This window comes from Elgaria multicarinata, chromosome 3 (assembly GCF_023053635.1).
Source record: "Elgaria multicarinata webbii isolate HBS135686 ecotype San Diego chromosome 3, rElgMul1.1.pri, whole genome shotgun sequence".
Classification (NCBI taxonomy): domain Eukaryota; kingdom Metazoa; phylum Chordata; class Lepidosauria; order Squamata; family Anguidae; genus Elgaria; species Elgaria multicarinata.
The window spans coordinates 127,394,321-127,408,906 of NC_086173.1; the positions used below are offsets into that span (position 1 = coordinate 127,394,321).

Below are 14,586 nucleotides of genomic sequence, written 5' to 3' on the forward strand. Positions count from 1 at the left end.
AGAGCTATTTGGAAGTGCATAGAGACACCCAGACATACATATGATTTTTTTTTAATGGAAAAAAGCCTTTTTAGAGAAGTATTCACTAAAATGTTATTTATTACGTTTAGTTCATGACCTATAGTCAAACAAGATCATATAAACATAGCTAATTTTGTAATTCAATTTATGAAACAAATCTATAGAGAATTACAGTTAACATGTACCTGTCAAAAGAAAGATATATTCAGACAAGAAATCAGCATAATTATCTTTCATTAAAATCCCCCAGACTCACGGACTTCCTGATTAAAATGGTGCATATCCAGAATCACAGAAACAGTTCAATTTGTAGAATTTCAGATTGTCACCACTTTCAGAATCTTGTCCTTTGCTATAGCAACGTCTGGTTTACATTACCATAGGAGCAATGACGACTAAATGGAATGAATGTTAATTTAATGTTCGTTAAAAAAATTGAGAAAGCTAAATCAGTACATTCAGAAAAAAATCTTGCTATGTAGCATCAAAATATTAGCTAGATGATATTATGCAGTTGACTTACACAAATCTGAAAGCAAATGCATTGAAAGTTGTTTTGGATTTGTTTTAGTCATCTGATCAAAATGAAATCTTGTATGTCAAAAGTACTGGATGTAAGCAAGACCATCCGAACAGCTTCAAACAGTGGCATGATCCATCCCTTCCGCGCATGTGAAGAGGGATCCTCAGAGGAATTCCAGTGAACCTTCCGCAGCTGGCTATCCTGCTGTGCCAGGTAAATGTCTCCTGTGCTTCTTGTACAATGATCTAGCAGCCCACTCCTATCTCTTGCTTTAGGGGCATTGCAGTGCATTGCGTGCAGCAGCAGCAAACCTGAGGGCAAGCAGGGGGAATGGAGGGAAGGCTTTACAGAACGCCTGTGTGGATCCTTTCTGTGCGGAAATATGCCCAAATGCCCTGAAGGATGGATCAAAGCCAGAAGAGCTCTGCCAAGGTGCATTCTTGTAAAACTATACAATCAATTGGAAACCAATTTACTGAGAACTTTGACCTTCCGGCCATAAAACATTCCAAAACAATATATATATTTGCAATGATAATGTCATCAGTAGCATTTTATAGCAGAGGGGAAAAGAAATTAATATCTACATCATATGTTAACTTTAAAAAAGTCTATAAAACACTAAATATATAATAAAAAATATGCATATAAGGACATATGTAAACTGCTTTGGTAACATCGTATTACAGATGTTTTCAGTGCATTGCAGAGTTTCCGAGGAAACTTCAGACAAAGCTATATTTGCTTTGAGGAAGTACTGTATAATGCCATTCCTAGAGAAGCATAAAACATTTTTTTCCAGTAGTAAGATGTACTTGAACAACAATATTACTTAGTACTGGGTGTCTTCAAAACAACTAGCTAAATGTTGCTTAGTTATATTATAAACAGGAAGTCCTTTAGATATTTTTTGTCATAAACTTGATCTAGCTGTGAGGGAAATCATTATTGTGCTGATAGCTGACAATGTACAAGCATTTGAAGTAGAAGCTCCTGATCCTCTCGCATATGCATCTAGAAGAAAGAGAAAGAAATCAAGATGTTCAATATATTTCTCATTTACATAAATAAACAAACTACACGTAACATTGCATTAATGCTCTTCAGCACTCGACAGCAAAATGTTTAAATAAATAAATTCAATGAATGGAATGTAAAACTTGCTAAATCACAGCTGTAATAAAGCAATAATGCTTAATAACAGGTTAGAGAGAGATTGGGTGCGGGGAAGAGGATTCCCATAGTCCAGGACTCCATACGGAGCTTCCACACAAAATGCCATTGCTATCACTATAATGGAGGGGCAGTTTCAGATGTACAGGTGCTTTTACCTGAAGCTTTCCATAAAAAAAAAAAAGTTTTTTTAAAAAAAGTTTTATATTATACAATGCTTTGTTTGTCTGAAGCTTAACAACAACTTCAGGAAAGTTAGCTTTATTAGCTTTTTACAGCAAAAAAAGAACCAAAACAGTTGCAGCATTTTAAAGACTAACAGATTTTTTATGGCACAAAGTTTTGTGGTCTTCATCAGAGTCTACTTTATCAGATTAATGAAGTGTTATCCTCAGTTGGCAAGTATACACATGAATGTAGAGGAAGGGAATGTATCCTCCTCCTCATCAAAACGCCTAGAGAAATTTATTTGAGATGTTTTATAAATTCAGTAAATAATTTAGTAAATATTGTGAAGAGTGGGATTAAAATGGCAAAGAAATACAAAAAGTACAGTTGGTCATATTTCAATAATGAATATAACATCAGGTTCATTCACCTGTTCAAGTTGCAATATGATATGTGCTATCAATGGTCAGCAATGCCTTTCTGCTTTGTAGTCTTTTACAGCTGTATAGCAAGTACAGGACAAACAGAACAGTCTGAATGTTAGGAAACTAAAATTGGGTGGGTGGATTGGGGCTAAATGAATACCCATGCCTCCATGGCCAGATGTCATTGAGGACCCATTGGGGAGGATGTGGGGCAGGTGAAGCTCATAGCATGCTGCTTGCCCTCCAAGTTGGGACAGCACACAGCCTGGTAAGGGGATCCCAGCTGTTAACTCTGATCAATGATGAGCTGCTGGATCAGAGCAAGGGTCCAGCACTCTGTCCACACAGCTGTCGACCAGGGACCCACAAGCAGGACGTGGTGCAACAGCATCCTCCCACTCATGTTCCTCAGAAACAAACATCTAAATTCCTCGTCAATGCTTTACAATGCTTTATAAAGTGTAAAGTCCGTATGGATTTCTTTTAAACTTTTTATGGTCCATCAGTAGAGTTTTAAATTGTATGGTGTTTTTTCACTGTAATTGTGTATAATGGCAATTTGCTAAGATACAATAAACTTTGCTTTGTTCTCCAGCAACTGGTGTATATAGTCTTATTGCCTGTATATAGGGTTACAATTGGGGGCAGGGGGTGGAAAGATGTTATCTCTAATTATTGATTCAAGATAGTGGGGATTCCTCTCCCTGTTCGTCCCTAAGGAATGGGGCTTGGGTAGGGAGCAGAGCTTGGGGAAGGCAGAGGGGCTTCAGGTGAGGCCCAGTGGGTCAGATGGGATGACCTGGTGGGCTAAATTGGTCCGTGTGTCAGGTTTTCCATCACCTGTTCTGCACGAAAGATTAAATGGGCATAAACCAGTCATCAGAAATGACAACATTCAGAAACCAGTAGGAGAACATTTCAGTCTTTTTGGATACTTTGTTGCTGGCCTGAAAGCTGCTATTTTCTAACTGAGGAATTTGAAAAGGGAGCTCCAGTGTGAAATAATTTAATTAAAAGTAATTAAAAGAATTAGAAGTTTGAACGTATTCATTTGGCTTGAATAGGAAAAATAGAGAAGTTTAAATGACCTTTCCTCATGTTCCAGAAATGTATGAGGAGGGTCACAGGCCTGAAATGAGGCTCTTGGTGCACACTGATTAGGCTAGGCTCCTACCTCGCCTGATTATGCATGTAGAGCACCTTTAAACACTGGCTGAATGTGTGTGTAGTGTGTGCGCGTGGTGGGGGGCTGGGGGGAAGTGGTCAGTGTGAAGGAAGAGTGTAGTCAATATACTCTCCCTACCAGGTAGACCAGGTAAGTCCCAGCTGATCACCCAACCACCTGCCTGCAACCAGTCAAACACTGGACTTAGCACCAGGAGTTACCCAGAAGTAAACCACACCATCTTAAGGCTTTAAAGCAATTTATTAAAGGGAGAAAAGGAGGGAAGGTTAATGGGAATAAAATTAGGTTTAAAAGGAATGACTAGGTAAAAAGCAGTGTTGCAATAAAAGTACAATAAAACAGTGTGCAAGGTATAATAGAGAACTGTTCACTAGTTGCAAACCAAGCCAAAACAAAGAAATCCTAGCAGTTCTACACTATACATTACCACGCAGGACCTCCTGCTTCAGCTAGCCAAGCACACGTCCTCCATGCCTTGAGGATCGCCAGGGAGACAATGATTCTGTTCACTGCCCCATCTTATGCCCCTAGCACGGATGGGTCGGCCGATCTGGCTCTACCAATCATGGCCTAAGCTGCTCCTTTGGATCCTCCCTCCCAACCAGAGCATGGTTCCCACCAGAACAGCTCCAATAAATCTTCCCAATTAGCTGCAGCCTTGAGCCCCAGGCCAGGCTTCAATGGTTCACGATAACAGGGGCCAGATGGTATTTGTGAACGTGCGAGCCAGCTCCAGGCTAATGACAGCCCTGCAAGGGAGACCGAGGCAGCAAATGCCTCCTCCTCCTCCTTCTTCTTCTTCTCTTATTTATTTATTTATTTATTGATTTAGCACCATCAGTGTACATGGTGCTATAGCCAGCACATGTATTGGGGCCAGGCTATCTGAAGGAACGCCTCCTCCCATATTTACCTGCCCGGACCCTAAGGTCATCTTCAGGGGTCCTTCTCCACGAGCCCCTGCCAAAGGAAGTGAGGCAGGTGGCTACCAGGAGGAGGGCCTTCTCTGCTGTGGAATGAGCTCCCTAGGGAGGTTCGCTTGGCACCTACATTATATGCCTTTAGAAGCCAGGTAAAGACTTTTTTATTCTCCCAGCATTTTAACAGTCTATAAATAAATTTTAACTGGTGTTTTAAATTTGTAATTTTGCATTGCTGCTGTTTTTATCTGGTTGAGCTTTTATATTGTATTTTATATTATGGTTTTATACTGTTGTTTTATACTTTGAATGTTTATAATTTTTGTGAACCGCCCAGAGAGCTCCATGTATTGGGCGGTATAGAAATGCAATAAATAAAATAAGAATAAACGTATTGATTGGAAGGCATGGCTGCCAGACACTGCCCCACTCCCCGTCAACAAGTGAAGTGTCCATATGGACATCCCAGTAGTTTCCTGTCCTGCTACAAGTCTTAATTTATATAGCAATGCTAAGGTGAGCATCTTATTCTGTTGTGGGTGGTCGCTATGCTTATTTAACATACACTTAAGTTATAATTGAGTTGACACAGGGTGTTCTTTTTAATTTCTTTGCCATTTTAACCATTTTGTACACCCATATGGATATTTAGCTGCCAACTGAGGATTACTGTTCATGCATCTGATGAAGTGGATTCTAGTCTACAAAATGTTTTGTCTTAATACATTTGTTAGACTTTGTTGCGACAAGACTTTGTTAATGACTATGATGATTATTTTATTATTAATTTTAAAAACCCACTTGTGTGCCTGAGAACTCTGTATACAGTCCTGCATGAAGGAGAGGTAATGACCAGAAGAACCCTATTTTATTTATTATTATCTTTTCATTTTGTATATGCACGCAAGACAATTTATTGCCATTGCAGGGTCACTGAGTCAGTAATGTTGGAGTAGTTCTAGAGCAATATTTAGTTTCACAGTTAAAACCTCCATTGTGATTGGGGAAAATGCATTGGCAAGTAGAAAAGTTCTGCCTTTGACTCATCCAAACTAGATTTTTGGATGTGGGTTTTAAAGGTGGTTTGGCTCTAAAAGTGAAGATTTTTACTCAAATCTACTTACAGTGGGGGATTGCAAGAGAGGCTTCTTCAGTTCTAACTAGCAAATTCCATTCATTGCTCTGATTCATACACATGAACATTTTCATGTTTAATTACGTAATCTACAAAATTAAAGAACTACTGAATCATCCCATTTGGATGACTAAATAATTAATAAATGTTATGTAAAATCAATCTAATTCTAAAAAGAATATTTTATTTTTATTGTATATTAGATTTCTAAAACACTGAAAATGTGTCACTGTAATGCATAACTTGGAACTGGGTCTGTCTCCATTTGTAGAGCTTTACTATAAAGCTCTGCAAATAGATACAGTTCCAAGTCATACATTACTGTGGCACCGGGGTGGGAAACCATTTTCACCCCCAGGGCTGCATTAATATTTCAGGATGAATTTATTGCTGATTTGTATGGTATTGTTTTGATGTGATGACATCTGTGGAAAAATATTAAAATAAATATTGTGGCTCACTTTCCTGAGGCAGGTCAAAGCAAAAATGAGCACCACTTCACACTTTCTCTCATATACATACACATCCATACATAACACATGCACACACAGACACACCGGTCCTCACACATAAAACACAGACAATTCACATTCATACACAATGAACAGACACACACTGCAAATAGGCTTAGAAGGCTTTTTCAAACCTAATTGCAGTTCAGTGGGCTTGTGTGTGTGCATGTGGGAGGATCACTCTGTGTGTGCCGGGCAGGATTAACCCTTCTCCCCAAGCTGTGATTCCCCCATTACACCCCACCCCCACCCTGTGGAAATCAGCAATCTGAATCCCCATGGTCTGGTCCCATATTTTTTCCTGGGGACTGGAGTACTTCCATGTAGAAAACTCTAGCATGAGGTCAAAAAACAACCCTTTGGATTGGATATATATTTAGGCATGGCCCCTCCTCTCAATAGCATCTCTTACACACACACACACACACACACACACACACACACACACACAGACACACATACACACACACACCAATGTTACATAGAGGTATAGGGGACCCTGCTGAATGGGTTGTGCTGACATTGGGGGAAAGTGGGGGAATCTGAAATTCAAGTAGAGGCATTTTCCGTGACTAGAACCCTTCTGTACATGGAAGGCTGGATCCAACCTGTAAAAACAGGTTGCCTACCTGTAACCGTAGTTCTCTGAGTGGTCATCTGTGCATTCACACATATATGGGCTCTGCGCCTGCGCTGAGCCAACTGTCGGAACTTCTAAAGCTGAGAACGTTAATTTAAGCGGGAACCCCTCCCCCACCATCGAGTGCGCATGCGCTGCGGGTTCCCGCCTATCTCCTCAGTTTCCGAGACCGAATTGCTGGTCCCAGATTCTAGGAGATAGTATCTCTATCGATGCCGAGGATAGTCGACACCGAAGAGGGGATGGTGGGGGGGTTGTGTGAATGCACAGATGACCACTCCGAGAACTACGGTTACAGGTAGGCAACCTGTCTTTCTCTTTCGTGGTCTCTGTGCATCACACATATATGGGAGATTAGCAAGCTGACTTACTGGAGGTGGGTCGGTGTCGGCTATCGTTATTGAAGGATCGCTGACAGGACGGCTCTGCCAAAGTTGGCTCTGGTATCCAGCCTGTAGTATGTTATAAATGTGGCTGGCTTTGACCATGTCGCCGCTCTGCAGATCTCTGGGATCGAGACTCCTCTAGTAAAGGCTGTCGATGTTGACATTCCCCTAGTGGAGTGAGCCTTTATTGGTTGCGATAGTTGAAGGTGTTGGCATTCGTATGCTAATTTTATGGCCTGGACAACCCAGGCGGCAAATCTTTGAATAGATACTGGAAGTCCTTTGTTGGGACCTCCATAGCATACGAAAAGCTGTTTAGTCTTTCGGTATGGAGCTGTTCTCTCTTTATAGAAAGCTAGAGCTCGTCGAACGTCGAGGGTATGTAGCGTCCCTTCTAGTGGTGAAGTGGGGGATGGAAAAAAGGTTGGCAGGACTATGTCCTGATTGATGTGGAATTCAGAGATTATCTTTGGGCGAAACGATGGGTCCGTACGAAGGACTACTTTGTCGTTGTGAAATATGAGGAAAGGTGGATCGATGCGGACGGCTGTAAGTTCGCTAGTTCTCCGTGCAGTTGTGATAGTGACTAGAAAGGCCACTTTCAAAGTGAGTAGTCTTAAGTCTACTGTTGCTAAAGGTTCGAACGGAGCGTCGAGAAGGGCCTTCAAGACTACCGATAGGCTCCATTGTGGGGTGAAGTCCTTTAGCGGTGGAGCTAGATTGTTGACTCCCCTTAGGAATTGTCGGACCGATGGATGTGAGAAGGCTGAGTATCCATCGATTGTGGAGCGGTTGGCGGAAATTGCAGCCAGATAGACTTTTAATGATGTTAGTCGGAGACCCTTTTGGAAGAGCGTATTCAAAAAGATGAGAATTCCATGGATAGAATTCTCATGCGGGTCTAAGTGATTCTCGGTAGTGAAGCGGAGGAAACTGTTCCATTTGGCTGCATAAGCCTTTCGAGTGGACGGTTTTCTGGCTGCTTCAATGATCGAAGTTATCTCCTGTGGCAGTTGTCGATTCACTATTGGATGTTCCATGCCGTTAGTCTTAGAAAATTCTAAGGTCTGGGTGTCGTGTTTTCCCTTGGTGTCGAGTTAGGAGTGGCATTGTCACTGGTAGTTGGAAGAATTGATTGTTCAATAAGTTGAGGAGGGGGGGCAAACCATGCTTGCCTGGGCCACCACGGTGTGATCAGTATTCTCTTGGCTTTGTTGACTGTTATCTTGTGAAGGGTACGAGTTATCAAGGGGATTGGGGGAAATGCATAGAAGGGGAGTTTGCCCCATTTGATTTGAAATGCATCCCCCTTTGAGTTGTTCCCTACGCCTCCTCTGGAGCAATAGGTCGGTAGGACCGTGTTGTGTTGGGTAGCAAATAAGTCTATTTCTGGTCATCCCCATTTTTGGAAGAGTTGGATCAGGACGGACTGGTCCATCTCCCGCTCGTGGGACGTCATTATTTTTCTGCTTAGTGCGTCGGCGAGGATGTTTTCTTGTCCCGGTATGTGTATGGCTGTTATCAATATTTTCCTCGGTATACACCATTTGAGGATCTGTAGAGTTTTGTGGATTAGGGATGACGAGTGTGTTCCCCCTTCCTTGTTCAGGTGCCATAGGACTGACATGTTGTCTGTCAGAAGTTGTATGTGGTGACCTGTCAGAAGGTCCTGAAATGTGAGAAGCGCCTTTTGGACTGCAATCATTTCTAATAAGTTTATATGCATCTTGCGTTCTGCAAGGGTCCACTTCCCCTGAGTTTGAAGATGTGCACAGTGTGCGCCCCACCCGAGTGTCGACGCATCGGTTGTCAGAGTGTAGGACGGTGAGGTCTGTGCAAAGGGCATCCCTTGATCAAGATTGCCTCTGTTCTGCCACCATAAGAGGGATGTCCTTATCTTTAGTGGAATGTTGACATGGAGGTTTCTGGCGTCTACAATGTTTGGGAAAGACTTGATGAACCAGTGTTGCAAAGTTCTCATATGCAGTCTTGCCCACCGTACCACTGACACAGTCGCTGCCATATGTCCTAATAGGCGTTGAACATAGAAGGCCGTCGTTTGGTTGGGTTTGGATAGTCGGTGTGCCAGGGCTATTATTTTGTCTATTCTGTCGCTGGGTAGATAAGCTTTGGCGGTTTTGGAGTCGATGACTGCGCCGATTAATTTTATTTTCTGCGTTGGAGTGAGTTGTGATTTCTCGAGGTTGATGTATAACCCGAGTGTTGTCACTGTTTGGATTACCTCTCTTAATGCGTTTTGGAGCGCTAAGTGGGTATGGGCTGTTATTAACCAATCGTCCAGATAAGGGTAGATTTCTATACCCTTCTTCCTTAGAAAAGCGCAGACGACGGCGACACATTTTGTAAAAACTCTTGAGGCCGTTGCTAAGCCGAATGGGAGAACCTGGAATTGGAACATTTGTGTCCCGACGAATCTTAGGAAGCGTCGGTGTGTTGGATGGATTGCAATATGAAAATATGCATCCTTTAGGTCTATTGACGTGAACCACATGTGACGATGCAGGAGTGGAAGGATGGTAGGAAGAGTGGTCATACGGAATTTTCTGACTCTGATTGTGCGGTTGAGATTTCTTAGATGTAGAATGGGGCGGAGACCTCCATCTGCCTTCGGTACCATAAAATACCTTGACAGGAAACTGTTCTTTACATCTGGATAGACTTCTGTGATTGCCTTCTTCTGTAAAAGGGTGGCAATTTCCTTTGCCAGGGGTTGAGATGGCTTTGTTACTCTTACGGTACCGACGTGAGGGAGTGTCTCGAATTCTATTTTGTATCCTTCTCGGATGATCTTGAGGACCCAGGCATCTGATGTTATATCTTCCCATTTTTTGGCAAAGGGTTGGAGTCGGTGGTCGAAGTCGTATGATGAGTTGGTTGGAGTGGTGTGAAATTCTGAGTCAAAGCCTCCGCTTTGAGGCAGTGTCCGTCTTCCCGCAAGATTGTTTGAAACGGGGGTATTGTTGTTTCTTTTGGCGATGTTGCTGAGTTGTGCGGTGAAAACAGTCTGAGTACTGTTTATTTTGTGGAAAGGATCTGTTCCAATATCTGGTTTTGAAGGGTTGGGGTTGAAACTGTGTCATGCCCATCTTCTTTGCAGTTTGCTTTGCCTTCTGTATGGAGTCCATCGTGTCATCTGTATTTGCGTTGAACAGTCCTTCACCGTCAAACGGCAGGTCCTCGATGCGAGATCTCGCTTCGGGTGTTATTGAGGCTGAGTGCAACCAAGCATGTCGGCGTAAGGCGATTGCTGCGACCATGGCCTTTGCGTCGCAGTCGACTTGGTGTCTGGTTGTGCTTATTTGTAGTTTCGATAGGCAAATGGCTTCATCTTGAAAGACATGGGCTAGTTCCCTTTTTTCCTCTGGAAGGTAGTCGCATAGGGAGGCAATCTTCTCCCAGAGAAAGAGTTGGTAGCGTGCCATAGTCGCTTGGTAGTTGGCAACCTTGAATCCCAATGCCGCTGAGGAATAAATCCTCCGGCCCATTAAATCCAGGCGTCTGCCTTCCTTATCTGAAGGGGAGGCATGAGCTCTCTGGGATCTTCCCTGTGACGATTCCACAATAATGGAGTTGGGTTTTGGATGGGTAAAGAGAAAACCTACATCTTTATCCTGTACTTTATAAAGGTATTCAAGTTTTTTCGATGTGGGGGCCATAGTAGCTGGAGATTTCCAGGATAATTTGGCCGTTTGCAGTAGCGTGGGTAGGAACGGAATTGATACTGGAGCTGTTGCCTCAGTATAGATCGTGTCAAAAACTGGATCTTCAATTCTCTCCACAGGTTGATGAGTTTGGATCCCTAAGGACTGTGCCATTCTAAGGATCTGGTCATTGAAGTGAAAGGTGTCCTGCGACGGGGACGAACCTTCTGGTGTTTCTACTGCCTCTCCGGGAGACGGGATCGAAGGTCGTGGTGACGACATCGATGTAGCATCTGACAGGTAATCGTCGTCTGACCCTGAATCTGAGAGGTTGTTGTTTGGGCGAGATGTTGGTGGTGGCGGTAGTGGACGATCATCGAATGACGGTGCCACTGATGCAATGGCCGTTGGCCTGGCAGTGAGTGAGATACCACGTCGTGGGACTGGCGGCGGTTGGTCTTGCAGTCCCGAGATGGTAGCTGTGGCATGTCGACGCGGGGTCGAGAAACACGATCGGTCTGCTCTCGATGCTTGCGAGTCTTGGTCGAAGTCACGAAGGCATTGTTGATTTGAGGGTATCGACCATGCTGAGGAGCAGACCCAACTCCTATCTCTTATAGGGGATCTGTGCTCCGAATCATAAGGACTATGTCCAGGCGCATTCGACGCTATCGACAAGTTGGAGCCATAGGCTCGTTGCCTAGGCGATGACTGCTGTGGTAGGTCTATGACAATTATCGGGCCAGGGGGCGACGAATCTTGAATTTCTCCCTCCGAAAGTGATGCCGTGTTTGGTCGACTCCCTCTCAATGTATGGGGCCGATCGTCGTGGTTAGATGAGCGATGGCTATGGGCTGGATTTGTTTCCCTTTGGTATCGAGGAACACTGTCTTCGTGAGTCAATTGTGCCTCTCTATAATCAGCCCCTGACATCGAGCGTGTCGGTGTCGAAGGGGGTAGACGCGGACGCGAGGCAGAAGGCGTTGGGGATGTGTGAGCGACCCCTGATCTTTTCGCCTTTTTTGCTTCATGTTTCGAAGCATCTGATTTCCTCTTTTTTGCCTTCGCTTTGTCAAGAGGTTGTTGATGTTTAGTCTTCGGCTTTTTGGGCAGTTTTTCTGTGTCCGTTGGCCGAGGAGCTGGTATCTCCTGCCTCTGTGAGGGCGTGCCCATTGAGCGTTCCGTCGACATAGGTCTCGGTTGGTCGACTGCAAGTAATGCGTTTTTCCAGAGGACTGCTTTAAGGCGGTCAGACCGATTTTTTCGAGTTTGCTTAGAGAAACTCATGCAATGGGCGCAGGAATCCACTACATGGGCCTCACCCAGGCATAGAAGGCAGAGTGAATGGCCGTCTGCCGGTGGAAGTTTACTGCGGCACTTCACGCACTTCCGAAAGGGAGCTCTTAGTGCCATACGCCGCGATAGAAGCAGAAAGAGGTCCAAGGGAGAGGAAGAAAAATTTAAAATAATAGTATTTTTTTTTTTTTTTTAGGAAAGAATAGAGGAACTTTGAAGGATAAAGAAGAAGAGGAAGAAGAAAGTATAATGAACGTTCTCAAAGAGGATTAACTAGGTAAGTATAGGAGCGAAGTCCGAAGCATGTTGCCAGCAAGGCGGTCGAAGAAAAACTGAGGAGATAGGCGGGAACCTTCTGCACATGCGCACTCGATGGTGGGGGAGGGGTTCCCGCCTAAATTAACGTTCTCAGCTTTAGAAGTTCCGACGGTTGGCTCAGCGCAGGCGCAGAGCCCATATATGTGTGATGCACAGAGACCACGAAAGAGAAGTGGAAGATCCTTCCATATGTGGAAGGGTATCTGTTGCCTTGCTTAACTCCATTTACCTTGCTACATGTTTGGCAAATGAAATGGCATGGAACTGGACCAAATTAGGCCATGGGGAAACGGTAATGTGAATGGAGACTTATTTGAACTAATGCTCAATATGAGTCTGAGACAGATTCAAGAGAGGTGTACATTGAATTTGACATGGAAACTAATGTGCGGTGGCTGACAATTTCATACCACTTTCTGAAGTGTGGTTTGCGCTCTTTTAATAAAGAACGTGACAAAAAAGCATGCCATAGAATCCAAACCAACTGACCCTTATATGAAATACATGCATCCATTTTAAATTTTGCACCTCTTCAGGTATGGACATATCTGTCCGTTAATTTCTCTGTAGCAGCTTTGAAACTGCTATAGAGAAGTGTGAAGTGGTGTCCATTTTTGCTTTGACCTCCACCTCTGCGGCCCCTGGAAAGTCTTTCAGTACTTTTTTAGATTGCTACATACAATATATCCTTCAAATATGCTTAGGCACTTCGTCTTTATACACCATTTCCAGAAGAATCTATTTGATGACAAGTTATGCTTATTTTACAGGTACAACCTTCTTTTTGGTCAGAGCCAGTTAACATTTTATAGAGACAATGGGATACATTTTTTTCTCCTCATTTTGAGAATTTAATCTGAAAATGCAAAAATGGGAGAAGGAAGGTGGTATTGTTTTGCCCTATATATGCTTTTCACATAGGCCTACAGATATGCATATATAAGAGGGCTCTTACTTGATATCTTTGGAATTCGGATCTGCTCACTGCTGTTGCCATCTCCTCCATCACTAAATGGCTTTATTTCTATGATGTAATCTTCGTCAAAAGGCAATGAAAGCTCCACAGATGTTTTGTTAGTTTCTATAACAGATGTGCTGCTTTGCCTATTCCATCTGTATAAAACCTAGAAAATATATTTAGCCAAGAGAAAAAGAGAGAAATAAGAAAAAGAACGACGAGACTTAGATTGTCTATAGAAATGCCTTCTTTTTCTAGGGCTATATTCAGCTCTCATATTTTCTAAATATATATATTTTGATTTCCAAAGTCATGCAGCCTCTTGTCTTACTGTACACCTAAACAGTGTAAGGATTAGGAGGGATTGCCCATACTTACTTTCATTTCCAAAAACTATTTTTTACACTCAGTGGTTTTGCAAAATCAGAGTTGTTCATGCAGGTTTACTCTCCTCAAATGCAAAATACTTGAGATTTCACCAAATATAATGGGTAGACAGAAAGATCTCCAGAATATTTGGACTTCAACATCAATCTGCTGAAGTCCAAAATGTTGTACATAAAACAAGCACACAGCATTCCTGACCATTGGCCATGCTGGCAGGGCTTCTGGGAGTTAACACTGAAAACATCTGGAGATCTACCTGCTCCCCATCCCTGAAATATAAGATGGGAAAAGGCCTTTCCCATTGGGGAGGCCTTTTCCCATTCTTTCCATTTCTATTCTGAATTGAGGTTTGATTGTCCAGTTCTGGAGCAAGGAAAAATATTTCTTAGGTGGAACTCTCATACAGCAGTACACTGTTATGAGCTGTAGTGTTATACCAGTGTAGCAACTGCTGTAACAACTTAGGTGGGCATGCAGCTGGCCCATACAAGGCTTTGCCTACATCAGATTTGGGTGGAAAGATGGTTCAGAGGCAGCCAAACAAGGAAGTGACTTGTAATATTAAGCAGAATTCTATCAAAGTCAACAGAATGAATAACTACCTCCCTGTAGATGGAACACATGATCATAAGTAGCAAAGTGTCATGCTCACACTCCAAACATATACAGGGTACTGACTAGTAGGAGGATGCCAGGCAGCATACACTGGTACAAGTTCTGATGTTGGATTTTGCCCTGGAATCAGGCTGCTGTACTTTGTCCTTGCAACTCAGGCCATGGCTAGACGGGGCGCTATCCCAGTGATCGCCCCAGCATCATCCCTGACGCACAGGGGATCCCGGGAGCAGGGAGGGATGATCCCTCCCTTTCCCTGGG

At 43.3% G+C, this 14,586-nt stretch overlaps 1 protein-coding gene across 4 annotated transcripts in view; it reads right to left on the minus strand.

Moving 5' to 3' along the window:
• Nucleotides 1–825: 825 nt before the first annotated feature.
• The window catches only part of LOC134395511 (contactin-4-like), a 637,778-nt gene continuing 624,017 nt past the window's right edge, over nt 826–14,586 (minus strand). For all 4 annotated transcript variants that reach the window (XM_063121675.1, XM_063121677.1, XM_063121676.1 and 1 more), the window contains 2 exons: nt 13,321–13,489; nt 826–1,558 (listed from right to left, as the gene is read on the minus strand). In XM_063121675.1, coding sequence (XP_062977745.1) covers nt 1,458–1,558; nt 13,321–13,489 — 270 coding nt within the window. In that variant the 3' untranslated portion in view covers nt 826–1,457. The remainder of the gene's footprint in view (nt 1,559–13,320; nt 13,490–14,586) is intronic.